This window comes from Pteropus medius, unplaced genomic scaffold (genome assembly GCF_902729225.1).
Source record: "Pteropus medius unplaced genomic scaffold, Ma_sr-lr_union100, whole genome shotgun sequence".
In the NCBI taxonomy this organism is placed as follows: Eukaryota; Metazoa; Chordata; class Mammalia; order Chiroptera; family Pteropodidae; genus Pteropus; species Pteropus medius.
In genome coordinates, this window is record NW_024348529.1 from 657342 (window position 1) to 683112 (window position 25771).

The 25771-nt window shown below is 52.1% G+C and overlaps 1 protein-coding gene across 3 annotated transcripts; it reads left to right on the forward strand.

Moving 5' to 3' along the window:
* The first annotated feature begins 6840 nt into the window (after positions 1–6840).
* PRMT2 (protein arginine methyltransferase 2) lies at positions 6841–25450 on the forward strand. Of its 3 annotated transcripts, none has more exons than XM_039879795.1 (8): positions 6841–6978; positions 8341–8442; positions 13461–13553; positions 14160–14342; positions 17904–18065; positions 18894–19058; positions 23033–23208; positions 25276–25450. In XM_039879795.1, exons 2-8 carry the CDS (start codon positions 8404–8406, stop codon positions 25433–25435), a joined length of 978 nt encoding a protein of 325 aa, XP_039735729.1. In that variant the 5' UTR covers positions 6841–6978; positions 8341–8403; the 3' UTR covers positions 25436–25450. The 3 variants fall into 3 exon arrangements, with proteins under 3 accessions (XP_039735729.1, XP_039735731.1, XP_039735730.1); XM_039879797.1 differs by having other exon boundaries at positions 17907–18065; XM_039879796.1 differs by having other exon boundaries at positions 8344–8442.
* The last annotated feature ends 321 nt before the right edge of the window (positions 25451–25771 follow it).

Below are 25771 nucleotides of genomic sequence, written 5' to 3' on the forward strand. Positions count from 1 at the left end.
CTTAAAAGAGAGAGAGAGAAAAGAATTGGAAGTACGCGTGCTCCTCCCCCCACGACACTTAGTAACCTTCTCGCAGGATGTTGGTTTCCAGTCCCAGCAACTTTGGGACAGTCTAGAGATCTTGGTATACAGAGGGGCACACCTCCCCGCAGCCAACGCCGAGCCAGCCACTAGGCCACTTAGGGCTCCTTCTGCCTCTGAACCAACAGGCAAAAAGGGGCGACGTGCTGGCTGGAGTGGTGGATCCAGCTGGCACGGGGCGGGCGTCCACGGCACCTGGGGCCCTGGGCCCTCTTAGTCTTTCCGTGGGCACCGAAGGCCGACAGAAAACTGCAGCCACCAAAAAGTCACAGCTCGCCAGGACCGCGGGGTCAGGTCCTTCGGCCGTGAAGGTCTGGTCACTGCTCACTGCGGAGCCAGCAGCTTCTGGCTAAGGGCCAGGAGGCGAGGCGAGGCATGGGCTCTGGCGGAAGGACGTCAGCCAGGCCTCACTCACCACCTGTCCGCCAGCGAGGACCCGGCGGCTTTGCGCACTTCTGCTTCTTATATGCGTTTATTCACTGACCGTTTTCTTCTGTCTCCTCCCCAGGTGTTACCTGATAAGCAACGTGTTGGAGGGGGGCCTTTCAGTGTGGTGTCCAGGTGACTGGATTTTCAGTGGAAACAGCTGAATCCAAGAGTAAACATCGCGGTGGGCACGGGACTGTTGCGTCTGTGCATCTTCCCGCCGGGCGAGGGACGTCTTCACTCGTCACAAAGGCGGCTGTGTCATTGCAGAAAGGTGCAATGACTTCGCTGTGGCGCAGGATCCAGACGCATGCGGCGAGCTGCGCTTGTCGCGGGTCCCGAAGTCTGGACCCCGCGCCGGGCCTGCCACTGTCTGCCTGGCGCTGGAGCCACCCGGTGGGCCGGGCAGATGCGTGGGCTCGGGCCGGGGGCGGCCCTGCGGGACGGGGCTCCCCATCTCGCTCTGCATCTCCCGCTTCCAGCGTCTGGCGCCGCTTGGCTCCAGCTATGTGTCCGGAGAGGGCAGCCCTCGGCCACCCTGCGGCCTGGCCTGGGCCGCACGGCCTCTGCGCCCCAACTGGTGACGCGGGCACGGCTCACTCTGCGCCTGCGTCCACGTTGGCCGCCTCAGCCTGCCGGTGCCGGGGAGCTGCGAGATGGCCGGTCAGTGGGCCGTGTCTCCCTGGTGCAGGCTGAAGGCGGGAGGCGCCTGGGTCGGAGGTCACTCACAGGACAACCAGTGGCCAGACGGTGCAGTTTGCAGCAGTTCGCACGGCGCAGTTCGCACGGCGTTCCTGGCCTCCGCCTGGCGCGGGGCGTGGGCTTGGATGCGGGCACTCGTCGGGGCGGTCGGCTGGGGACCGTGGCGCTGAGCCTGTCCCTCGTCCTCCCGCCTCAGGGTTCCTCCCGGCGACAGCCCCGCACCACGGCCTGCGGTCTGGGCATGGCCGGCACTAACGCGCAGGACCCTCAGGCGCACCGTGCGCCCCTGCCCCAGCAGGCGTCCCTGCTGCTGATGCCCGGGGACCAGCTCTGGCCGAGCAGCAGCGACCTCCCACTCCGTGCAGACCCGGCCTTGGGGAGGTCTGTTCTTGGTCATCGTCACTCAGGCCCAGGGGGCCCTTAGGGTTCTCTGTGCAGGGACTGTCATGCCCCTGTTAAACGTGCCCTGTTTACATTACTTTGTGGCTTCTGTCCTTTGATCGGACCCACTGGTACACTGGGCAACACAAAGAACAAAACAGTTTATTGATTTTTTTATTAATCTTTCATTAGTCTAAAATGTTTTCGAAATGTTTAAAAAGAGTAAACTTAGCAGAGGGACAGAGTGGAGGGAAACAACAGCTCGACTGCCTGGCATCTATGGCTCCTTCCGAGCATATAAACCCCCGAACTGGCGCCCGGAGCACTTCTGACATCCGGTGCCTGGGTCCCCGACATCGTCGATTCCCTGGCACCAGCACGTGTCCCGCAGTTCGGCTCGGTTCCGACTCCAGCTGTGGGGCTGGTGCCGGCCCCCCAGTTAGGGCTCAGTCTCACAGCACTGCCCCCTTCAGACGTCACTTGCAAGTCCCGGGCCACACGTACTCCGACTGACTGCCTAAAAATGGGGGTCCCCCGGACCCCTCCTCGGGTTCTATGAATTTGCCGGAGCGGCTCACAGAGCTCCAGGAAACACGTCATTTAGTTTGCGTAAAGTTTGGGACGGGAGGAAGGAAGACGTGGGCGGGTGGGGTCTGGGGGTCTCGCAGCCCCCGTGCTCTCGGGGTGCACCGATGCCCCAGTACCGCCACTGCTCACCAACTCGGATGCTCTCTGAACCTTGTTTTGGGGGTTTTATGGAGGTCCCACCCCGTAGGCACGATGGATTGTCACTGACCATTGATGACTGGCTCAGCCCCAAGGTCAGGGTGGGGATGCAAGGTCCAGCTCTCTCCTCTGTGGTGGTTCCCCTGGTGACCAGCCCCCACCCTGAGGCCCACGGTCTGCTCATTAGCATCATGTTAGGTGTGGCTGGAAGGTCCCACTGGGAATAACAAGCTGTGCCTCCCACACCATCATCCCGGGAGTACAGGGTTTTAGAAGCTCTGCCAGGGACCAGGACACGGCCCAGCTCTGTGCGTGTTAGACCACATCGCATGATGTAACAGGCGCTCGTAAGCGTAAAGGGTCTACGTAGGGGAGGGGTGTGCACTGTTGCCCAGGTGAGAACAAAGCTTCAGGAGGCAGAGAACCGACTGGAGCTGCTTGCTGCAGAGCCATCACTGCCCGCCATGTGGAGCCCAGGAAGAAAGGTATGAGGGACACTGGCCAGGAGCCATCTGCCTGATGAGTGGCTGTGGCACCTTGAGAAATGGCCAGCTTCTCCATCTGGGGTGCCAGGAGGGGTGATGGAGGCTCAGCCCCTCCGCGTCTAGGCTGCCATTTCTCTCGATGGAAAGTCAGCCATGGGACCCACCAGGAGGGTCTGCTGGCAGAGGAGTGGGCTGCCAGAATTGGGGGGGGCAGCAGCATCATGGGGGGCCGGGTCCACTTCCCAGACTGGACTGCCGTCTGCACCTAGGTCAGCAGGCACATAGCTTCCACCACGTCTCCTGTCACTCAGAGGCCCTCCTTTCAGCCCACCCCTCGTCCGCTCCCCAGCCCTCAGTGCCACTTAGTGCACTGACCAGACCCAGGCCCGGTGCGTCCGCGCAGGGGCCAGAGAGTCCTCGGGCTTGAGTTTCCAGGAGGTGAGGCCTTGGGCAGCGACGTTCTCTCACACAAAGGACAGTGCCATCCGCCACCAAGCTGCTCACGAGGTTGATTACAGTGACCCATGTCCATGGGGAGAAAAGGGTGCCTGTGTTCCAAAGGGACGTGGGAGAAGGGACAGAGGTTGCTGTTGTGGTAAACGCGTGTCGCAGCAGTGGGGATTGTCCCTGCTGTGAAGGAGGCTGCAGCCACCGCAGGCCCTGGGGAGCCAGGCGGGGTTCAGGTCCTGCGCTGTGGGGAGACCTTCAGCAAATGACTGCACAATTCTCAGCCTCAGGAAAAGAGGAAAAGCAGCACCCCTCAGAGGGTTGCTGGGGCAGTAAGTGAAGTTGTGCATGCACGCACACGCACACGCACACACACGCCTGCACCAGCGCATACAATGTGCAGTGCCTAATGTGCTCACTCAGTGGTCGCTGTTATTATCATAAAAGTTACTATTCCTATGTATCAAAGTACCTGGCTCTGTCAGGTGAACTCCTGGCAGACAGAGCAAAGGACGAAGGACACAGATTTCATTTTGAGCCAGTCCACGACGTTCCAAAAGCGCAAGACAAACTCTTTGGCCAATCTAGAAGACATAATTTGGCAAATTGTGATAGACTATCTATTTCACAAGTATCGCATTTCATTATTTTTATACTACATCAGATTCCATGAATCCTTTAGTTCTCTCCCCAGTCATTCCAAAACCTGTGCTTCCATCCAGGAGGGCAGCCCAGCGGGAGCAGAGCTGCTGGGGTCCATGGCAACGTCAGCACCCGCTCAAAACAGCAGGGCTTTTGTTTTTGTTTTTCAACTTTTTTTTTTTTTTTTTTTTTTTACTTTTGAGAAAGAACTGGCGATGAGCACAGTGAGCGCACTTTCCTCCACGGCTCTGTGTGTGTGAGGTTTCTGCCCAGGGAGCTGCATCCCAGTGAGAAGCCAGGGCGTGCTGGACCCATGCCAGGGAAAGGCAACAAAGGAAAACCGTGTTTCTCCTCTCAGGAACTCTACAAACAGTTATTTGAATATATTTTTAATAACTTTTAAGGACTCCTGGAAATTTGTCATAAAATCATCTCAGGTTTAATGTTTAAAAAACATTACTAGATTAGCCTCTTTGGTTTTTTACTAGACAGGAACTTTTTCTATATACTCTGTAATCATCACATATTTTTGTCACTTTGTCCATTGTGGGCCCAGAACAGCACACAGTATTCAACGACATTAAGCCAAATGAACAACAAAAACCTGATCAAGTGGTTGTTAGAATGTTTAACTAATGAGGAATCATATACCTTGATTTAAAAATGCCTCTGTGAGACTGAACCATCTCCAATGAGAATGATCCAAAAGGCGGGAATAAGTTAATCTATTTTAGATTTAAATAAAGAATATACCAAACAAAATAGAGAATATGAAAAGTAAGAAAGTGTAAACCAGGGTTTAAGTGAAGTTATTTTGTTCCAAAGGTGAATTTGTTTACATGGGGGCTGTATCAGGGTGTCACCCAAACTGTCGTGCTTATTGATACAAACACATAGCAGAACGACTATGAAGTAATAAACATTTAAGCTTTAATATCAAGAGTGTTTGGTCTGGGCAAGGCTACTGTTTGCTGATCCAAACAACTCCCTGAAGACCGTGGGGCATCAGCTCCTGCTGGGGGCAGGCTACTCTCTGCAGCGGCATTGAACACCCTGCAGTAGCCTGTGGAGGGGACCATCTCGCCTGCCAACACTGGTGCCTGTGTTCCACTGGCATCAAGCTCCAGCCACAGGGATTTTCAAGTCTCCCTGGCAGCTGGACATCAACTCTCCATTGCCTAAGCCGACTCCCAAGAACCACCAGGTAGAAAGGCACACCTCAGCTAAACTTGGACTTAATTTCTTTCATCTCCCCTTTGCCTGGAACAATAGCATAATTCACCTATCATTGGTTTGAAGTATGTTTCTTTATTGGCTTATTAAGAGATATTATCCTACATGCTATCGGCTTGTGAGATATAAGTTATGGTTCCTGCAGTGAACCTATATTAAATTATTTAACAATCTCAGTCTCAGCATAATTTTGCCATGAACAAAACACCTATAAAAGGTTGGATAGAAGTGGTGAAAGTGGATATATTTGCCTTGTTTCTGATAAAAACTTTTACATCATTATAATATTTAGTGATAGGTTTTTTTTTGATAGATGCCTTTTAACAGAAGGTGTTCTATTTTTGCTGAGATTAAAAATGATTGAGTATTGAATTTTGTCAAATCTTAAAAAAATTTATTGAAATGATTATATAATTTTCTTCTTTATTCTATTAATATGGTGAATTACTTTAATTTCTAAGTGTTAGTCCAAGTTTGCATTACTGGGATAAACTCCACTTGGCCATAACGATTACCCTCAGAATATTTAGATTGACTTGCTAATGTTTTGTTAAGGATTTTTGCATCTATTTTAATGGATATTAGTCTGTAATTTTTTCTTGTGGGATATTTTTATGAGTTATGTGTGCCTCGTAAAACAAATCAGGAAGTGTCCATTCCCTATTTTCTTAAAATTTTGTTTAATACTAGTGTTCTTTCTTTCTTATTCATTTTATAGAATTCACCATTGAAATCATTTGGGGCTGGAATTTCCTTTGCAGGAAAGTTTGGATGCACAGACGTTAGGAAGCATTCCGCTTTTTTTTCTGGAAGAGTTTGTGTAACATTTGTATTATTTTCTCCTTATGTGTTTGGAAGTATTTACTGGTGTCATCATCTGGGCCTGGAGTATTCTTCGTAAGGTTTTAAATTATGAAATCGATTCCTTTAGCAGATATAAAAGTATGCACATTTTCTAAATATTCTTTTCCGCTTTTGGCAATTCGTTTTTTTCAAGGACTAACTTGTCAAAATTTTTGACGTTACGTTTGTAATAAGTTTATTTTTAAAAATCTGTACTTTGTACTGAAACTTTTTCATTCTTCATATTAGTACTTCGTGTTCTTTAAAATAAACTATAAAACATAAAATTTGGCGCCTTAACGATCTCTCAGTGCAGCGTTCTGTGCTTTAAACACGTTCGCACAGCGCGTTCGCCCACAGCACCCGCTCCCGCCCCCCCCCGCCCCCGGGGTCACGACGTCGCAACCCGGAGACCACCGCGCAGTTACGGGAAATGACGTCACCCATTTCCCTTGTCATCCCAAACGCCCTCTTGGTGAAATATAAACGTGATGTTTCTTTCCATTTATCAAGTGGAAAGAATGACAAACGGTTCACAGTTAACGGCGCAGGCGGTGAGGTAACTGAGAGCACGAGAAGGGGGCCCTGCTCCACCACGGCCACCCTGTCACCCACGGAGGGTTTCTGGTCCCCGGGCCGCGCTCCCCTCTCCGGGTCGCGCGTCAGCCCCAGCGCCAGTCCGCCGGCCGCGCCCAGACGCCGGCGGGAAGCGCGACACCTGAGTGCGCCCCCGGCCCGGGACCGCGCCTCCTCGAGCCGCGCCTGAACGGGGCGCGCCGGAGCGGGGCGCGCCTGCGAGCGCCGAGGCCCGCGGCTTCGCGTCTCCGGCGGCCGGGCGCGTGGGGACTGCGCATGCGCGGGGCGCCGGGCCGGGGCGGAGCCTGCGCGGCGAGCCGCCTGCGCGCAGCGCGCCTGCGCGGGCCGAGGGCGGCGGCTCTGGCTCCCGCTGGGCACCGTCCGCCCCTCCGCGCTGGCGGTGTGGACGAGAGCTCGGCGGAGAAACGCGGCTGAGGTAGGTTTCCGCTGGGCGGCTAGGACTGCGGGGCCGCCCGTAGGCGGGATATGCCTGGCGAGAGGTTCTCGCCCGGCATGTGCGTCAGCGGGCGAACCGAGGCCTCCGCCCCTTTTCCAGGACCCCCCGACGTCGTCCCCGCCTGTCCCGCGGTCTCGCGGACGACCGCGAGCTCTCGACCCGCCGCATCCCGCAGCCACGCCCACACCGCAACGCCCTTTTCCCGAGCCACGCTCTTCCCGGTGACACGCCCATTTCCCTTCCGTCCGCGCCCCGCTGTCATCCGGGCTGGACCCCCACCCGCCCTGAACCGAACACTGGCGCCTTGCTGCTGACTCCTCCTGCCTCCGCCCGCCCTCTTCGCTGCCCGCTCACTTCATCCTGCCTGTTGGCCTGCCCTCTGATCCTGTGGAATGCCCAGCGGGCTTGCGTCCCTTCGCGGATCCCGCCCGCTCGGTGACCCCACCCCAACATTGAAGTAGGCCCGCCTCTATCCGCCACCGACTGGGCCCCACTCTTGCCCGCCGGACCTCGCCCCACCATCGACGCCCACCCGCCTGCGACCCACCCCGCCATCTTGCCGCACCACTGTTGGCCCCTCCCACCCTGACCCCGCCCCATCATGACCCGCTCCACCATCAACCCGGCCCCACCCTGACCCCGCCCATCGACCGCTGCCACCATCAGCCCCCCATCTGACCTTATTATCGGCCCCACTCAGGCCTTGTCCCACCCTAGTCCCAATGCACTCTTTTCCAAAGAAAATGCTACTTGTGCATCTTAGTATTTGTAATTACAGATGTCGCAGAAATAAGTCTTGATTGATAAGTGAAGCACGCATGTTAAACACAATTGCTATGTAATTAAAGTTCATCTTAGAGCATAGTATGGATTATGCTGTCACTGGAATGTTAAGAATTGAGAAGGAGAAGGAAAACCTCTGTAATATGCAGACCTTGGTTCCTGTTAGTGGAAACACTTTAAAGCCCCAAGTAGGAAAGTTTAAAGTGTTTAAGTGGAATGAAAGCTAGCAGGAGCCCAAGGAAAGATTTTACATCTATTTGCTGTTTTAAATCAACCCAGTGATCTGACAGAAGCTAACTAACAGGTTTCGGCCAATGAATAATATTAACACCTTGCAGATTAGTGAAGGAAACACACTTCTTTGAAGGTGATAAATTTTAAATGCTTTCAATTTTTTTTGTAAAGAATTGTGGTTATAAATTTTATTTCTATTGCATCCTTTATATATACATGTTCTACTTCCATTTGGTAGAGAACCTTTATCAAGGACCTTAGAAGTGATGTGAACTTTATTATTATGCAATATAATGACGCATTTTCTCTTTCTCTCTTTTAAAGTAGAAACAGAGAGGAAAATGCAGCGTTAAAAGTGGCAGCTATGCGGCAGCTCCTAAGAGAACTATGGCAACGTCAGGTGACTGCCCCGGAAGCGAACCTCAGGTAAGTTCTGTTCTGGCGTGTAGGAACCAGATCTTAAGGACTGTGAACACTACTGAGAGCTGAGCTCAGCCCAGAGCGATGGCGCATTCCTTGTACTCGTGAAAGTGGCCACCAGCCCCGTGATGCTTAAATATGGGAAGCGGTCACAGGTGACGTTCTCAATTGTGCATTGTAAGAATTTCCCAGGAGTCTAGGATTCCGTTCTTGGTACCTGGACTGGTGAAGCAAGCACATTTTCTTAGTTGTTTAATAAAGTCCGTGGCATAATGTGTTAAAGGAGATCACACATATTAGAAAAGATTTGTGTATTCATACTGCTTCTCTGCCTGGGACATATAAAATTTCATTCAAGTTAGCAGTTAAAAAAAAGTGACTTTAAAAGTCAAAGAATGTTGATTACATAACATTAAAAACCAAATGAATACTCAAATAATGTTCTTTAAAAATCAAACATTTTTACGTCTGTCATGTTAATTTTAACATATTTTTCCTTTCATTCTAATGATTCTAATTTCATTTGGGTTTTTATATATAGGAATTTTATTTATAGTTGGGTCATTTTATTAATCTGTTTCTTAAAATTAATCACAAAATGTTTCAATTCCGTGGATGTCTCATTTTTCTGCTGAGAAATAGAAAAAATATTAGAACATTTACAGAATACTACTGCAAACATCAAGTACATGTGACACAGAAGTCTCATCTTGTTAGCATTTTGTCGTGTTTGCTTCAGAACACACACAGTATATAAAACAAACTTACAGATAACGTTTCTTCCCCAACCCCAGTCCCATTCTTCCTCTTTCTCCAGAAGCAAACACAACCATGAATTAAGAATTGATCTTTGAGCTTCTGCACCATTTTTTATACTTTTATGCCTTACGTAGGTGTCTTCAGAATCTGCCTAAGTGGCATCGCATTCTGTGTGTCATCTGCGGCTTGCCGTTTCCACTAGTGGAAATTGGGGAATTTGTGCTTGATGTGCGTGTAGAGCTAGTCCTCAAGGGTGCTTCGGCAACGAGTTCCTATATGACCGATGGGTACATAGGTCCGTGTACAGTAGGTGTACACCACATTGTATTTATTCCCCTTTGTTGGACACTTGACATGTTTCCAGTTTTTTCTCTTTCTATGGGTGTTGCAGGAAACCCCTTGTGTACACGTGCTCTAGGGCATGTGCCCGGTGATGGCATCACAGGCTGGAAGTGGCTACATGTCTGCAGTTTTACTAGATGGCGATCAGTTGTTCTTCCAAGCGGCCTTACCAGTTCGTAGGTCTGCTAGGAGCCCACAGTGCTGGCAGACACGTGAGAGCATTGGACTTTTCAATTTTAGTCTGATAGATTAGAAATGGTATCTTGTTATTTTAGTTTTCTGATCACTTGTGAGTCCAATTGAAATGTCGTTTAAGTTTATATTGAAATATTATTCCAATATTTGTGTTCATCCTGGTAATAGCATCCATTACAGAAGAGAGGCCTCATTTCCACAGTTTGTGTTTTATTTCTTTTTCCTTGTGTTCAGTCTTCTTAGTTTTTATCTTTTCAGAGAACCTGTTTCTTTGTTGATTTTCTCCTTGTTCATCTATTGACTTCAGCTTTTATCTTTATTTTATTCAATTCTATTTGGGTTTAATTTACTCTTGTTATAGCATCTTGAGATGGAAACTGGGATCACTGATTTTAAACCTTTTTTCTGTAACGTATGTCTTAAAGCTTTAACTTTTCCTCTAATCCCTGCATTAGCTGCACCCCATACATTTAAATACATTGGTTTTCATTATTCAGTTTAAGTACTTTCTAATATATCACAGTGGAAATTAGAAATTTTCTGGGCTCTTCAGAAACGTGTTGCTTTATTTCCAAACATTGGGAAATTTGACTTATCTTTTTGTTACTTAATTTTAGTTTGATTATATTTGGTCAGAAAATATAACATACTCTGTAAAATTTCCATCCTTTGGAGTGTATTCAGGCCTGCTTATGGTCTAGTCAATGGGCTACTTCAGTGAATGGCTCACGTGTACTTGCAAAGAGTAGACATTCTGCAGTTGCTGGGTGAATGTCAGTGAAATCTCCTGGGCTTTACTGTTGTTCGGAGCTCTATATCCTTTCTGATTTTTTCGTTCATTTGTTCTTTGAATTAGTGAGTGAGGTAAGCTTTAAAAATCTCTGCTGTGATTGTGGATTTGTCTTTTTTGTTTCCTTTAAGATATGTCATTTTTTGCTTTGTCTATTTTGAATCTTTTTTGACTCATAGGTTTAGGGTAGTTTTTGTTTTTTCGGTTAATCGGCCCTTTTATTTTTACAAAACCTTTCTTTTTACCTGTTGGCACTTCCTGCCATCGATCGCCTCTGTCTCTGTCGCCGCTCCAGCCTTCTCCCGGCTCGCGCTTCCCCCCGCACTCACCGGGACGCTCGCCTCCGTGTTCAGCCCTCCTGGTCCCTTAGACTTCAAGTGCTTCCCTTACCAGGAGCCCACAGCTGTGTCCTTTTTGTTTCTGTCAGATAATTTCTTCCCCTTAATCAGAGTGCTTAGTCTGTTAACACTTAACGTGCTGACTGATGTGATTGCGTCTGCCGTCTTGCTGTTCGTTATCTTTGTATCGCATTTATTCTTTGTACCTTCCTCCGTTCTTGCCTTCTATGGATTAATAAAGTATTTTCTGTAATTCTGTGTTATCTCTTCTATTGGCTTTTTTGCTGTTCTTTTTGATGTTATTTTAGTTGTTATCCAAGAAACTGCAGTATGAATCCTTAACCTATTCCAGTCTTGAACCTATCTACTTCACGATAGGAGAACCCTCAAGTTAGTTCCATTTCCAGCCCCCATTTTTTGCGCTATTGTTGTAACTGTTGTACTTCTCTCTATATATTATAAATCTCACAATAAATTACTGTTGTTTCTTTATACTGTCAAAAGGCTTTTGTAGGATCTGTACATCTCTCCCTTTGGAAAAAATTAAGGACAGCGGTAATGCCTGTTGCTGCTGAGTGTTCAGGAAGAGGGTCCTCCACGTGCGGCTGGTGAAGTGTGATGTGTTACAGATTTTATGGAAAGGATCTGACAAATATTCGAATAAAAGCTGTGCAGTCTATGCCACAGAAATAAAATGTCATCACATGAGGATGAATGTGCACAGATGTTTATGGCAACACTGGTTAAGGGGGTAGAAAACCGGACACCAAAAGAAAGCCCCTCGGTCTAGGGTGACCGAAGAGGCAGGCGAGATTCCTGCTGTGCGGTCACGTCGTCACTGGGAAGAGCCAGTCAGGGTGCTGACCGCCGGGCAGTTTTCCACAAGGTCCTGTGTGAGTGAAAAAGCAAAATTAAGGATTCGTGGTGTCCTTTGCGGAAAACTATGTCCAAGGAAAAAGCCCACGTGTGTGACGCGAGCTTGGAGGAAGTGTGGGAGGGTGTGCGCCAGGTGACCGATTAGGGTTAGGGGTCGCAGTGAGGGGCGTGGTGTGGGTGGAGCGCGGTGGGGACAGGCTCTGAAGAAGGTGGTACTGTGCTAAGAGCCTTCACGTTACCGTCCACGACAGGAACATGTGGACAGGGGATACAGGGGCAATTAGCCAAATAAAGCAGGTGACCGATAAGTGCTTAGAAAACACGTGTGGCCTCATGGTAATCACTGTCAGGTGGAAGCAGCAGGCAGGTCGTGTCTCCTGTCACACTGGCGGAGATCAGGGTGACGTGCACTCACTGCCGCCTAGAGCGCGGGAGGGTGCAGCGTTCACTCCCGGGGGAGTCCTGCGCCCACGGAGGAGTCTCAGGAGCCCGTGTCTGGAGGGCCGTTGGTGTCAATATCGGAATTCATCAAAGCGTGTATCGTCTTGATCCGTGAATTTGACATTCAGAATTTATCCTAAGAAAATTATCAGACAAAATGATTTACATTTCGGAAAGTTAATCTTCACATAAGTCATACTACTAAAAACTGAATACAGTTTAAGTCTCCAAAACAAGAAGATTGGATAAGTAAGTTTTGTTGCTTCATAGAATGGAATACTATCAGGTATTAAAAATGTGGTGATTAGAAGTATGTGTAATAACGAAGGAAAATGTTCAGAATTTAGTAGCGGAAACGAGGCAGAGGGCAGAACTGTATGACGTTGATAAACACCCTGATGCACGTGTTATGCATTCACTTTAGGAAAAAAAGCCTGAAAGGGTGTAAATGTTAATCGTTAAATTATCTCCTACCAGCGAGGGAGGCTGCAGCTGGTGGTCATTTTCCTCTGTGTTCTCGTGCTTTCACACAGTTTCCGACGCGAACAGGAAGTGCCTTAATGTTCAGGAAGGTTTGTTTGCAATGCGTATAGTGAACTGGGTTGCTCCGGTGAGCCAAGACCGTGATTGGAAGGTCTGCCAGCTCCGGCGATGTCCCCAGGCACACCCCTTCTCATGAAGAGTGAGAGATGGGAAGCGTGCGTGCTCCCAGGCCTAGGGCCCCCTCCTGGGTCCTGAGCAGCAGTGGGGCCCAGTTAAGCCACACGGGGATCCAGGTTCCCCGCTCCGCCCCTGGGTCTTCCGTGAGGCCCACTCAGCTCTGTCCTTGGGCCTGATGAGGACCCAGAGCCCAAAGACGGGGCTTTCTTTCCCCTGGGACTGGGCGTTACTTTCAGGAAGCGATGCTGATGGTTAGGGGTCAGTCACTAAAAGTGCCCTCATCTTCTTTCTTTGATGTCTCTTGAGGATGCAAATCATTTTGTACTAGAGATAAAAAGTAATGGTGGCTGTAGGTAAGACCCCTTGATTCTGCGAGTGTCGATGACCCAGACTGCTTGTGGGATAAAAAGTGGGTCACGTTGAATCTTCATTTGAAACCACCCTGATAACCTGGAGCCAGAGAGAGCGAGAGGGAGCCAGAGGGAGACAGAGAGGGTGACAGAGACACACACAGACAGACAGAAACGGGGGGAGAGACGGAGGGAGCAAGAGGGAGACAGACAGACGGCAGAGAGGGACAGGAAGGGAGCCCCTGGTCACTCCCGTGTGCTTGCTCTGCGCAGGAGGGAGAAGCCGCCGTGCAGCACTGTGAGGAGGCCGTGCACCCCGAGGAGTTTGTGGCCATCGCAGACTATTCTGCCACCGATGAGACACAGGTAGCTGTGCGCATCAGATGTGTGTGTGGATTCAGCGTGTTGAGTGACAGTGGGTGGAATTTTCCAGAAGTCCTAGCACGGCCAAGTGAGGAGCATTCAGATTCATAGAGCCATGTGAGGCCATGAGGGGCCCGCCTGCTCCTCCGGCCTGAGGAATTCTGTCCCCAAGCCTGGTGCGAAGGGTCCCTGGTGAGGAATGGGGAGGAAGTACCGCTCCAGTGTCTGCTTGGAAACCTAGACTGAGAACTTGTTCTGGTTAATGAAAAATAAGGTTGCAGAATAAAAACATCCACTTGTACGTGGCTTTCTTTCCTTCGTAAGAGGATTCCTTAGCGTCAGCTACCACGTATCTGAGTGTCGGTGGAGAGGCTGTGGAGAAATTCTGTCCTGAGCCACCAGAAGGTGCTTCTTTAAAAACAATCAGTTAAGGTGTGCTTTCCCCCACGTAGCCAGCCGCCCTCCAAGCCCTGGGCGCATCGCCCTGACCCGGTGGCTGGCATGAAGTTGCTGTGACTGGGCTCACGGTCGGGGGTTTGTCACGAGGCTGCAGTTGAAAGGACAACTACAGATTTTCCTTGAATGTTCCCTTCTGTGCATTCCTTCCAGCTCAGTTTTCTGAGAGGAGAGAAGATTCTCGTCCTGAGACAGACAACTGCCGACTGGTGGTGGGGCGAGCGTGCCGGCTGCTGCGGGTACATCCCCGCGAACCACCTGGGCAAGCACCTGGAGGACTGCGACCCCGAGGACACATGGCAGGACGAGGAGTATTTCGGCAGCTACGGGACCCTGGTACGGGCTGCTCAGGGGCTGGATTCGCATCTCTGGTTTTAGATTCTCACTTTTAAACTCAGTCTCTGGGCTTCTGCTCGTTGCTTAGAGCAGGGCTTAGCAGGCCACACGGCTGACTTGTGGCCACTCAGCTCTGCCATTGTGTGCCATCCACTGCTGGACACAAAGAAGCAGCACAGCTTGTTCAGGAAGCGTCACCTGTGATGCCGAGATTGGAGTTTCATATAACTCTCGTGTGCCATGTTCTTCTTGTTTCCTTTGTATTTTTCCATTACAGGTGACATTCAGGATTATTTTATATTCAGGTGTATAGCATACTGACTAGATACTTATGTAATTTACGACGTGGTCCCCCGAGGAGTCTGGCACCCACCTGGCACTGCACGTAGTTACCACAGTACTACTGACTGTATTCTCTGTGCTGTACATACTCTTCTTTTGATTTTTAAAAACCACTTAAAAATGTAAAGTCATTCGTAGCTTGCAGGCCGTAGAAAGCTGGTGGTGGGTTAGCTTGGCCCCTGGACGGTAGTGAGTTAGCTCCTGGTTTAGAAATGTCATCTGAGCAATGTGAACTATTCGCAGTATTTTTTAAAAATTAATATATATTACTCTAAAAACAATACAAAAGGAGTTATGTAAACCAACAGTAATAATACCTCTAAATACCTAGTTGTTAGTTTTTTCAGTGTAAGGACCCATAATCCTGTTGTCCAAACAAGCACATGTACATTCTGAAACGAGGTAAAAACAGGTACTTGCCAGATGGATTTTGCAGACACAGCGCGGAGGGAAAGGGGCAGGACACCCGAGGGAACCTGAGTGACGAGGTGTGTGAAGTGCGAGGCCGCGCGTGTGTTTGTGGGGGGCGCAGGGCTGGCGGGCGGGGAGCAGGCGCAGCTGGCTGCCATGGTCCTGTTGAAAAAGTGCCCGGTCCTTAGACGTCACATTTCACAATAAAAATGCCAAAGTAGACGGACCTCGACGTTGTGCGTGGTGACGCAGCGCATGGCGGCCTTTCGGTCAGGGCGGCCACGGTGCACGCTGCCCATGCCGGCTCCGCGCCGGGCCCGGTCTGCCGCTGGACGGAGTGGCCGCGGCGGCCTCAGAGCCGCCCCGGTGGCTGGGCCAGGTGGGCCAACGGGTAATCCGGGGCGCCCCCTCACTGCGCTGGTGTCTCCGTAGCGGCCGCTCGCCCGCCCCGCTCACGGGCGTGTGTTCAGAGATCGTCTTCACAGCAGCCGCAGTGTGGGGCGACTCAGAGGACCATGTTGGTGGACACTGCTGATCTGACGCCTTTGTGGCCCCTCCGTGTCCCGCCGGGCGGGTGCAGGGTGGGCTTTCTCGTTGGGTCCCACCCGCCGCACTGCTGGGACTGCGCCCCTGTCCCCCGAGGCGCCTTGCTGCGGAAGAGGTCCCAGCCAAGGTGGAGCACGGCATCTGATCTCCACTTTCCAGAGTGGGATCAGGCATTTATGTGTTATCGGCCTTTTGTGTTTCTTCCTTTTCTGGAAAACTTTCATATGTTTTGCACCTTTAAAAAAATTTCTGTCGATGTAAATGTTAAATGACAGTTTAGCCAGGACACACGTCACACCGCTTGCCACTGCCTCCCTGGAACTTCTTGCCTCTGAGTGGTCTGATTTATCTTTCTTTTCTGTGTGGCTTCTGGGTTTTGAGTCCTAACTTTTGAAGACCTGCACTGCAAGATTGTGAATACCCACACTTTCCGTTAGAACTTTTGGGATTCCATGTTTTACAGTGAAGTACTCAAATCAGTATTTTACTTGCAAGAAAAAAGTGAGAGTCTGACTTAATTTCCCCACAAACATGCCGCGGTCGCCGAGCCCGCCTTTCCTGCTGATGCGGAAATGCAGTTACCACAGGCCACGTCTCTGGGGTTTGTTTCTGGACCCTCTGTTCTGCTTGGTTGATCTGTTAATTTCTTCTGCAGTTCCTCATTGCTTTTCGTCATTGTATCCTTCTTAGCCTTTGGGAGAGCTAGGCCTCCCAAATGTTAAAATAGTCCTCCCATTTTTTAGCATTTTCGTGGCTAGCCTTGTCCATTTATTTTTTTGAAACTAATTTTGTCATCATTTGTTTTGTTCTCTCCCCTCCATGCCAGACCGTTTGGCATAGTAATCGCTTTTGCATTAATTCAGGGGGAAGTGACACCTTTGTGATGTCACGCCGACTCCGCCGTTTCCTAAGCCTTGTTTTTATGTCTCAGAGTTTAAGGTTTTGATTGTGCAGGGCCGTGTCATTTCTTGTTCTCTATTCCGAGGTGTTTTTCGTGTGCTGTTATTGCTGACGGCTGGGTGACGTGTTCATAAACATCAGGTGGCTCGGTTGGTAGACGGTGCCGTTCCAGGCTGTGTCCTGGCTGTGTGCTTCTGTCAGCTGCTGAGAGGTGCCGCAGTCTCTTGCCATCGTTGTGAATCTGTCTGTTTCTTGTTGCATCCTGTTGCCTTTTGCTTTGTGTATTTCGAAGCACTTGTTAGGCACAGAAATATTTAGAATTGCACCCTTTTGCTGAAGGGGTGCCTGTGTTACTGTGAGCTGGGCTTCTGTCCTGGGGACACTGCTCTGCATGTGTTTTGCTAGTGCTAATCCCTTCCCACGCTCCCTTCCCTGAGGTCGGCTCACCCACCTGTCCTGGCTGTGATCTTGTCTCGGGGACTTCACAGGTGGGTGCCTGGATCTCAATGCCACTCGGTATCCTTCTGTCTGACCCTTTGTTTTTCGGTCAGCGGTGTCTTTGGGAGGAGCCAGGCTGGGCTTGTGAAGGCCTGTCCAGACCCCTGTTTGTGCCAACACAGTCTGCGTGGCCTGGCTGTGTGTCTGGGGCCCGGGTTTTCTGCAGCTTGAGCCCTGGGGAGTGGGGTGCCGGGGATGGGCTGTGGGTACAGCCTCACCAGCAGCCAGGGCTCTGATGTGTCTGTGGCTTCACGACCCACCTGGAAGGGCCTTTCTCTGCCTCCCTGGGGATTGGCCGAGTTCCCATGGGACGCGTCCTTGGGCGTCAGATGTTCTCTTCCCTCTGGATGTGTCTGGGGGCCTCGAGCTGAACCTCCAAGGGTCAGTGGGGTTGTCACCTCCCCCCGCAGCTATAGTTCCTACACTCCGAGAGCAAACGAGGGACAGATACGGGCCAGAGTGGCTTTTGGTCCCTGTGTGGAGAGGGCTGTGGGGTTGGGGCCCCAGGTGCATCCCCTAGGATCTCTCCCGGTGGCCTGTCCGTGTCCTCCCTTGGCAGACACTCGGCCAAGTTGTGTCTGGTCAGGAACGTGGCAGTTCCTCCCGTCTCGGGCGGGAACGATGGTCAGCAGGGCGACGTCTGCATCGTGTCCCGCGTGGCCCACACTTGCTTCTCCCTCACCCGCTCGTGCGGAGTTGTCCCGCTGAGCTGGAAGGATCCCAGAACCTTCCAGTTCATTCCTTCACTGTCTGCGCGGTGTTGAGTGCGGGCGTGTTTCCAGGTGTGGTCCCAGCCTCTGATTAAACCAGAGCTCGGCACAGCTCCGCCTACAGGCGGTGAGTCCCCACGTGCTTTTCCTTCAGAAGCTCCACCTGGAGATGCTGACGGACCAGCCACGGACAACTAAGTACCACCACGTGATCCTGCAGAACAGAGAGTCCCTCCGGGGCAAGGTGATCCTGGACGTGGGCTGCGGGACCGGCATCATCAGCCTCTTCTGTGCGCATCACGCGCAGCCCAAAGCGGTGAGTGCCCAGCGCAGTCTCTGCAGCGGCTTCCGAGCCGCTTCTCAGCGCCGACCACGTGCCAGGCAGCGAGCGGGCGAAGCGCTGGCGCGTCCTTGCAGGCCGAGCGGCCAGGCCGTGCCGTGGGTTGAATGAGCCACAGGCAGCATCGAGCGGGCTGGAACAGGTGGAAGGTGTCTGAGCGATGCACGTGGTGGGCGTGTTTGTGAAACATTCATTTCTGGTAAATATAGAAACACGTCCACGCGTAGGTCACCATCCAGGTGTCATCCACGTGTCTAGCAGCGACCGCCTGGCAGGAGCCGGACAACCTCACTTCCTTTCCAGCACGCCCGGGCTACGCACAGTTGCAGCCCCATGCGGCCCCTGACACAGGCAGGTGACACTGCAGTGCAGAGACCGCTGAATCCAATCCCGCTGGAACCAGGATGAGGTGCCCAGTTCCCTCCATTGGGAACATGGACTTCAGATTATATCAGGAGCCACTGACACCCTGAAAGTGCCACTGTCCGCAGTCGGGTGCCGAGGCCCTCCGCTGTCAGTTAAGGGGGTGTGGCGGTGTGAGCGGGAGCTGGGCCTGGCCTTACCCAGGAGGCCCTGGGTGGGGGCTCCCACGTGGATGCAGAGGCCTCTGCGCACCCGCGGCCTGTCTGCCTTTAGGTGGAAGGTGGAGTCCGTTTGAGGCAGCTCCCCTCCCCGGCGCCGCCAGCACTGCCCCCCGTTCCTGCCGTTGGCGTTTTCTCCGGTGTTGGTTCTGACTCAGCCGGGGTGATGACAGGTGCCGTCCAGTGCCAGGCTGGGCACTGACGGTGCTTGCACCACATGCAGGTGTATGCAGTGGAGGCCAGCGAGATGGCGCAGCACACGGGCCAGCTGGTCGTGCAGAATGGTTTCGCCGACGTCATCACCGTGTTCCAGCAGAAGGTGGAGGACGTGGTGCTGCCGGAGAAGGTGGACGTGCTGGTGTCGGAGTGGATGGGGACCTGCCTGCTGGTAAGCGGCGCCGGGGCCGTCAGGCAGCCGGCTGGGCGCTGGAGCCCTCACAGGTCGCCGTTAGTTTTGACTTTTTCCCTAGGGTCAGATTTACATAACTGATTTGTGATATGGACACTGGCTCAATGTCTTGAATTTTTAACTGATTAAAAAAACGCCTTTATAAGATACCCAAGGAACTTCCTCGTGAGTCAGCTCCGTAAACCCTGCTGTCTTTGGGGTCTGTGAACACCCAGTGCTCCCTGCCCCAGGCTGCCGTTTTGATGCCCGCCGAGTCTTCGTCTCTTCTCCTAGCCTGGGTGTCCCCTGCCCCAGCCGCCCCCCACGTGGCCCCCGTGAGACCCGGCCTGGGGGGGAGAGGGCAGCGTCCTGCTTCCGCGCTGGCCCGCCCCGCATGCTGCCTTGCGTGCTCAGCGACAGCTCAGGGGCAGCCGACAGGTGGGAGGGAGCCAGGCCTGCAGGCCTGCACCTCTTGGGGACCCTCTGCTCGACCCTCTCTCGGCTCGGGACTTGAGATGTAGTGAAACATCCCGACCTAAAATTTAGTTCTGAAGATCCAGAGCAGTGACGCTGGGGTGACAGCGAGGGCAATGCAGCCGGTGTTCCCCAGACGCTGTCTGAGTGAGCAGCGAGTAGGTGCTGGTGGAAGCCTTCGGCTTCTCATAGACTCAGAGACGCAGGAGGTGATAGCAGATGATGTCAGGCCATTGGCCCTGTCGAAATGCTGAAGATACTGTGTGAACAGACTCAACATCCGTGTCACAGTTTGGCTTATTGATAACACCTGTGGACTCATAAGGTGGTCCATGGGAAAAAGGGGGCCAAGTACACTGCTAATCCATAAGGTGTGTGTTGGCCTGTGTCTCCTGAACAGCAGTGTCCGTTCACTCAGTGCTCAGTGAGCCCTTCTTGGCCGTGGGGACACGGGTAGCCGGCCTACTGTATGCCCTGTGCAGCTGGCGGCGCCTGGCTGCCGAGGGTCTGAGTCTGCTCCTGAGGGGGAGCATGCAGGGGCCAACAGTGGGAGAGGGAAGGGGGCAGCACCTGGTCGGGGCAGCGTGGAATTCGTGTCCCTCTGTTCCGGTGGTCACTAGGCCGGCAGAAGCTGGGTTAGGCTGTGCTGCGTGTTGGGCAGTGGCCATGGTCTGGGACTTCTTAGGGGTGGCGTGGAGAGCACGTCCTGCATGGGTGGCCCCACTGGGTCTGCAGGTGGTGAGACCCGTAGGGTCAGGGTCGGAGAGCACCTGACAGAGCCGACAGCGCAGGGTGGGTTCCCTGCACTCATCAGGAGGGATGGCTAGGCTCACGCCGGTGGGTTCACAGTCCCTCAGGCAGAGGAGGCTGGGTGGGGACCTGGGACCTGCTGGTCGGGCTGGCTGGCGCCGCCCAGTGGGGAGGGGCAGCCAGCACTGGTCATGAACTAGTGGAGTTGGCAGGTGCAGGTGGACCCCAGGGAGGGGCGTGGCCTGAGCGTGGCACCCAGGGGAGAGGTGTGGCTGTCACGTTCAAGGAAAATCACTTGGCACTCTTGTCAGTGCTGACCTGCCCAGTGCGGGACAGGGGTGAGGACAGAAGTGAGGACAGAAGCTCAGGAGAGGAGCCCGGAGCGTGGGGGAGCTCAGCTGCTTTGGGTACACACTGCCAGGGGGTTCCTGTGGTGTCTGTTGACGGGGCCCAGAGTTGGTGAGACTGGAGATAGGGAGGTTGAGAATTTGGGAGCCGTCACAGCCTCACGTTTCTGTGCACAGCCCGCCGTCCCCTGCAGCCGCCCCTCCTGTGCTGCTTGCCACCTGGCACCCTCAGCCGGGCTCCAGGCTCCTCAGACCTCAGGTCCCAGTCTCCTGTCCACCTCCCCGCTCTGCTGTGATGTATAGTATCAGACAGAGATCATGGAACCGAAGAGCCGGTCCGGAAACAAATGCACGTGCGCGCGCTTCATAGTAAGGGGCGGTGTCCAGTCATTGAGGCCGGGGCACCTCATCGTCCAGAGGTGCTGCCGAGACGGTCACTGTGCAGTAAGTGGTCAGGTCCTCCTTCACACGTCAGCTAAAAGAAGTCCCAGGTGGGTTACAGAGTTATGCGGTTTTAAAAAGAGAAACGTAAAACAGTTGCTAAAAAATTTATCTGATTTAGGACGAGGTCTTTGTAAGAACAAAGCCCATAAGGACACTATAAACTATGACCCACCTACGCATTGCTAGAAGGTAAGTGAAGCTGTAAAGAATTGCAGCTTATGTGACAAAGGCTGATGTCCTTAGTTCAGAAAGGCCCCAACAAGAAAGCACACGACGAACAACCCAAGAAGGTGGGCCGGGGGCATGAGAAGGCAGAAGGCCAGACTGTGAACAGTGTTCAGTGTCACCGATAATCCAAGAAGTAGCTTCAGTATTTCTGAGCCGTGACACTGGCTGAGAGACCACCTGCCATCTGGTGACACCCGTGTGGAGGTTCTGGGGAGACTTCCCCACTCCCCTACTTTGGCAGCATGTGCTGGTGTAGCTTTTTGAAGGCAAATAGAGTAGAAGGTATCAAGAAGCACTGAAAATTATTAAATGAAGTTATCTAAGGAGATAATCAGATTGGTACACAAATTATGCTAAAAAACGTTCATGGCAACACCATTTAAAATGGAAGGAAATTGGAAAAAGTAGGAATAACTGGCAGTTCCTAAAGAATAATTTGTTGCCATTAAAAATTATGTTTTAGACACATTCTTAATAAACTTAGAGAAAAATTGGTGACTGTTGGGTTAAAAAAACAAGCACAAAAAGTATCGCAGTCTTACTGCGATTTTGTTTTTAAAATTACGTTTGGTGGTGACCAGCCTCAGTTCCCGGTGACAGAGAGGAAGCACACTCCGCCACCCCCCCACTGACCACACGGCAGGCGCAGGGCGAAGCACCGGCCTGGCCCTGAGTTCACCACGCTCCCTTCTCTGGTTCCTTCTCCACATACGTAACTTCAGCGACTTAGAGGAAAAGGGCTGCCGACCTTAGAAAGGAAAGTCAGTTATTTTACCAGCGGTTACAGGTTTATTTAATAACAGCAAATAATCGAAACTCTGGACCAGCAAGACCAGCAAGTGATAGCAAAGCCACAGGCAAGTCCAACAAACAGGGGAGAGGAACATTGTTTTAAGAAGAAAAAGGAGGAAGTTAGAGGGGTTGATTTACTGTACAATAATTTTAAAATTAAAATTAAAAGTTACATACTTTTCACATGTGTATGCGTGTGTGTTTGAAGAAAAATCGTTGAGGGTAAACTGCTGAGCAGTGATCATGGTTCCTTCTCGGTTTACTTGTGGTTTTTATGCTCGTTTGTGCTTTTCTGAGTGTCCTGTTTTCCCATACTGAACACACGTCACTTGCGTAGTAAACCTTGTCTGAGGCTGTTTAAGGAAAACAGCTGCTGGCTCCCGCCCCATTTCCCGGCGCCCACTGGTTCAAACACAGAGCCCGGTCTTTCATCGTAAGCAACACCGGCCGCCTGTGTCCTGGGGCGTTCTGAGGGACGCGAGGTGCCCTCAGCCGCTATTCCGAAGTAAGTACCACATGAATCTCTGAGGCACTCCTGCTTTGACCTTGACCTTTCGTGATTTTAAGAAGTCCTTTCAGGCAGCTTACAGGGTCGTGACTGTTCAGAGACGACCCCAGACCAGACTGACTGCATTGACAGTCACGCCCTGCAACACAGGTCTCTTAAAGACGTGGCGACCAAGTCCCGGGGACAGAGGCGGCAGTGAAGATCCCTGCCGACCTTCAGCCACGCCCCGGTCCGCATCCTGACATGAGATGATGCGACTTAGAGCCAGGCTGCGGTCGGCGGTGACCCTCGACGCATGGGTCGAAGATAAATCCCCCGAGACGTGTTGGCTGGTGATTCTCCTGAGGGCGAACCCTGTAAAGGCCCCAGACTGTGTGGCGCAGCTCTGGGGCCCTGTCGCAGGTCCCTGTGTGTGTCTCCCTCCCGTGCAGTTCGAGTTCATGATCGAGTCCATCCTGTACGCCCGGGACGCGTGGCTGAAGGAGGATGGGGTCATCTGGCCGACCACGGCCGCTCTGCACCTCGTGCCCTGCAGCGCTGACAAAGACTACCGCAGCAAAGTCCTCTTCTGGGACAATGCCTACGAGTTCAACCTCAGCGCGCTCAAGTGAGTGGCCGCTCGGGCGTGCGGCACCTCGCGGGACCCCCGCAGCGGGGGGCGCAGCGTCTCTGAGGCAGACGGCGGTCGCTCTGGTAGAACTTGCCGCGGAGCTGAGCCAGCTCCGGCGCCTGAGAATGTTGCGCTTGCCCCTGATGCCTTTAAACAGATGACAGATGTGATGAGAATCGAAATGTCTTTTGCAGTTTATGTTCCCAAATACAATGGTGTAGATAAGGTCACGTTTAAAGATGAAGCTTATGTAAACATGTGACAAATACGTGTTCCCACTGAGCTGTAAATTTTCAGTGGGGGTCAGAGAATGCATCAGTGAAGTCATTCCTGACATTTTGCAGAGAAAGCAATGCCCCAAAATAGGTGATTCTGGGTCTTTAACGTGACACACTTGTACAGCTGAGCTTCAGGTTTGAGCATAAAGCTATTTCCTGGTAAGGCCTTCAGGTTTTCGATGTTGCCTCTTCTGAGGGTGGTGCCATGAGCAGGCTGCCCTTCTGCATCAGTGCAAGGAAAAGGCCAGCATCAGCCCCGGAGATGAGGGAAGGGCCCCCAGTTGTCAGAAGCTGCGAGAAACTTGTGTCCATGTAGCAAGGACCAGGTGAGCCTGGATGCCTGCTAGACGTCCAGGAGGGGAGTCCACAGTGCGACAGAGGCCTGTGGGCCTTTTTGTTCTAAGCATCTGCCTCAGCTACAGCAGCCCGTGGCCATGTGTCAGACCCTGGGCAGGAAGAAAGAGGCCCTGCCCTGGCCAAAGTTACTACTGACAGTTACTAGAGTTACTAGAGTCAGTCAGGAAAAGGTGGCTGTCCCAGTGAACCAGTAAACCAAGTACCAGGAACAGGCATATCACACAAATATTACCAATAAATGTCTTTTAAAAAATTGCAACATTATTAGTAATTAAAACGCAAATCAAAATGAATGCCATTTTTGCCCACCTGATGAGCACAGACCAAGGTAGCTGCCTGTGCCGCATGAGCTACAGGTATGACAGGAGAGGCACGAGCATCTTGTGCCCAGAGCTGTGGGTGCAGGGACCCTACGGGCCAGCGCCCAGGCGTCCAGCCCCATTACCGTCAGAGCCTCCTGCTCCAAAGCATCCGCCACAGGCCGTGGTGTGGTCGTGTATGCGCAAGATGCTGGGAGCGGGGGGCTCTCCATAGGAAGGAGGCTGCGTTGCCACGTGTCCATCCGGTGGAGTGTGGAAAGCCAGGTGTTCTTAGGACGAGCTAATGGTCCTAGAGCTAAGAGGTGGTAAATCTGGCGGTCTGAGGCCGTCCACACACGGTGGTTGCTGTTTTGCACACATGTACGTCAACATGTCTGTGGGGGAGAAAAATGACTAAATATCTGAAAATGCTAAGGCAGGAGCATGGGAGATATAAATGTCTTTTTAGATTTTTGTGTATTTTCAAAATCTCTTATAAGGGTATCCGCACGTACAGTGGACTCTTGAAATATTTACTTTTATTTGCCATTTCAGAAGTTATTGCTGTGCTTAATTTTTGAAACATTTCTGTGGCAAATGATCCCTTCCTGGCAAGTCCAGGGTTCAGCCTGTGAAGTGGATGTTGGACACGGCAGGGTGTGGGGGGCGGGGGGGGCCGGTGTGCAGGATGAGCAGGGGGGGGATGGGGGGCTGGGGACGGTGGTGGGGGGTGGCGTGCAGAGGGCCCGGCGGGGGTCAGCTGTGGTTCTCCTGAGAGTTGGCTCGGGTGCCGCCTTCCGTCTTGGAACAGGAGGATCTTTTTACTTGGCTGCACGGCAGGAGGCTGCTGCTTGAGTCTCGTAGGCGAATGGAGACCATTGGTTTCCAAGTGTCCAGACACCATGAGGCAGACAGAAGGGTGGGCCTGGTTCCTCAGGCCGGGCTTCCTGTCACCCCGGCTGCTTGCCCACAGGGAGGGTGGGGGCCAGGACCTGGCGCTGAGCCCTCAGGGCTGCTGCCCGGGCTCTAGAAGTCCTGCCCCTACAGGAGGGAGGAAGCACATGCTGTTACACGTGAGTCAGCCCAAGATGCGGGTGACAACTCTGAGCACTGACTTTGACTGTCCCCAGATCTTTAGCAATCAAGGAGTTTTTCTCGAAGCCCAAATACAACCACATTTTGAAGCCGGAAGACTGTCTGTCTGAACCGTGCACGATATTGCAGCTGGACATGAGAACCGTGCAGATCGCTGACCTGGAGGTGAGGAAGGCACGCTCCCTCTCAGACTGACGGGAGCGGCGTGCACGGGGCAGTTAGCGGTCAGCGGGGCGGTGACCCTTTGGCTAGTGATCTTCCTAGGCTTTTCTTTCTTGTGCTCCGTTCAGATTTTGTCTTTTATATCGTTACGTTATTTTCTTTAGAGTTAACTCTTTAACGTCTTCAGTTCTTTTTTGATTTATGTTCAATATTATCAGCATTTTCAGATTCAAACAAATTGTATCTCATTTCGTCATGGAATTCGAGCTTTTTCTAATTAAATTTTTTCCTAATTTTTTTAGCTACTGTTGAAAGTTCTTAGTTCTTTCTGCTACTTCCGCCTCTTGCCCCGAGGTGGCGCTGTGGGTT

Coding starts and splice junctions, on each gene's coding strand:
- PRMT2 (XM_039879795.1), top strand. CDS start 8,404: ATGGCAACGTCAGGTGACTGCCCCGGAAGCGAACCTCAG. Junction 18,066..18,893: donor ATCACGCGCAGCCCAAAGCG/GTGAGTGCCCAG, acceptor CACCACATGCAG/GTGTATGCAGTGGAGGCCAG. Junction 23,209..25,275: donor TTCAACCTCAGCGCGCTCAA/GTGAGTGGCCGC, acceptor GACTGTCCCCAG/ATCTTTAGCAATCAAGGAGT.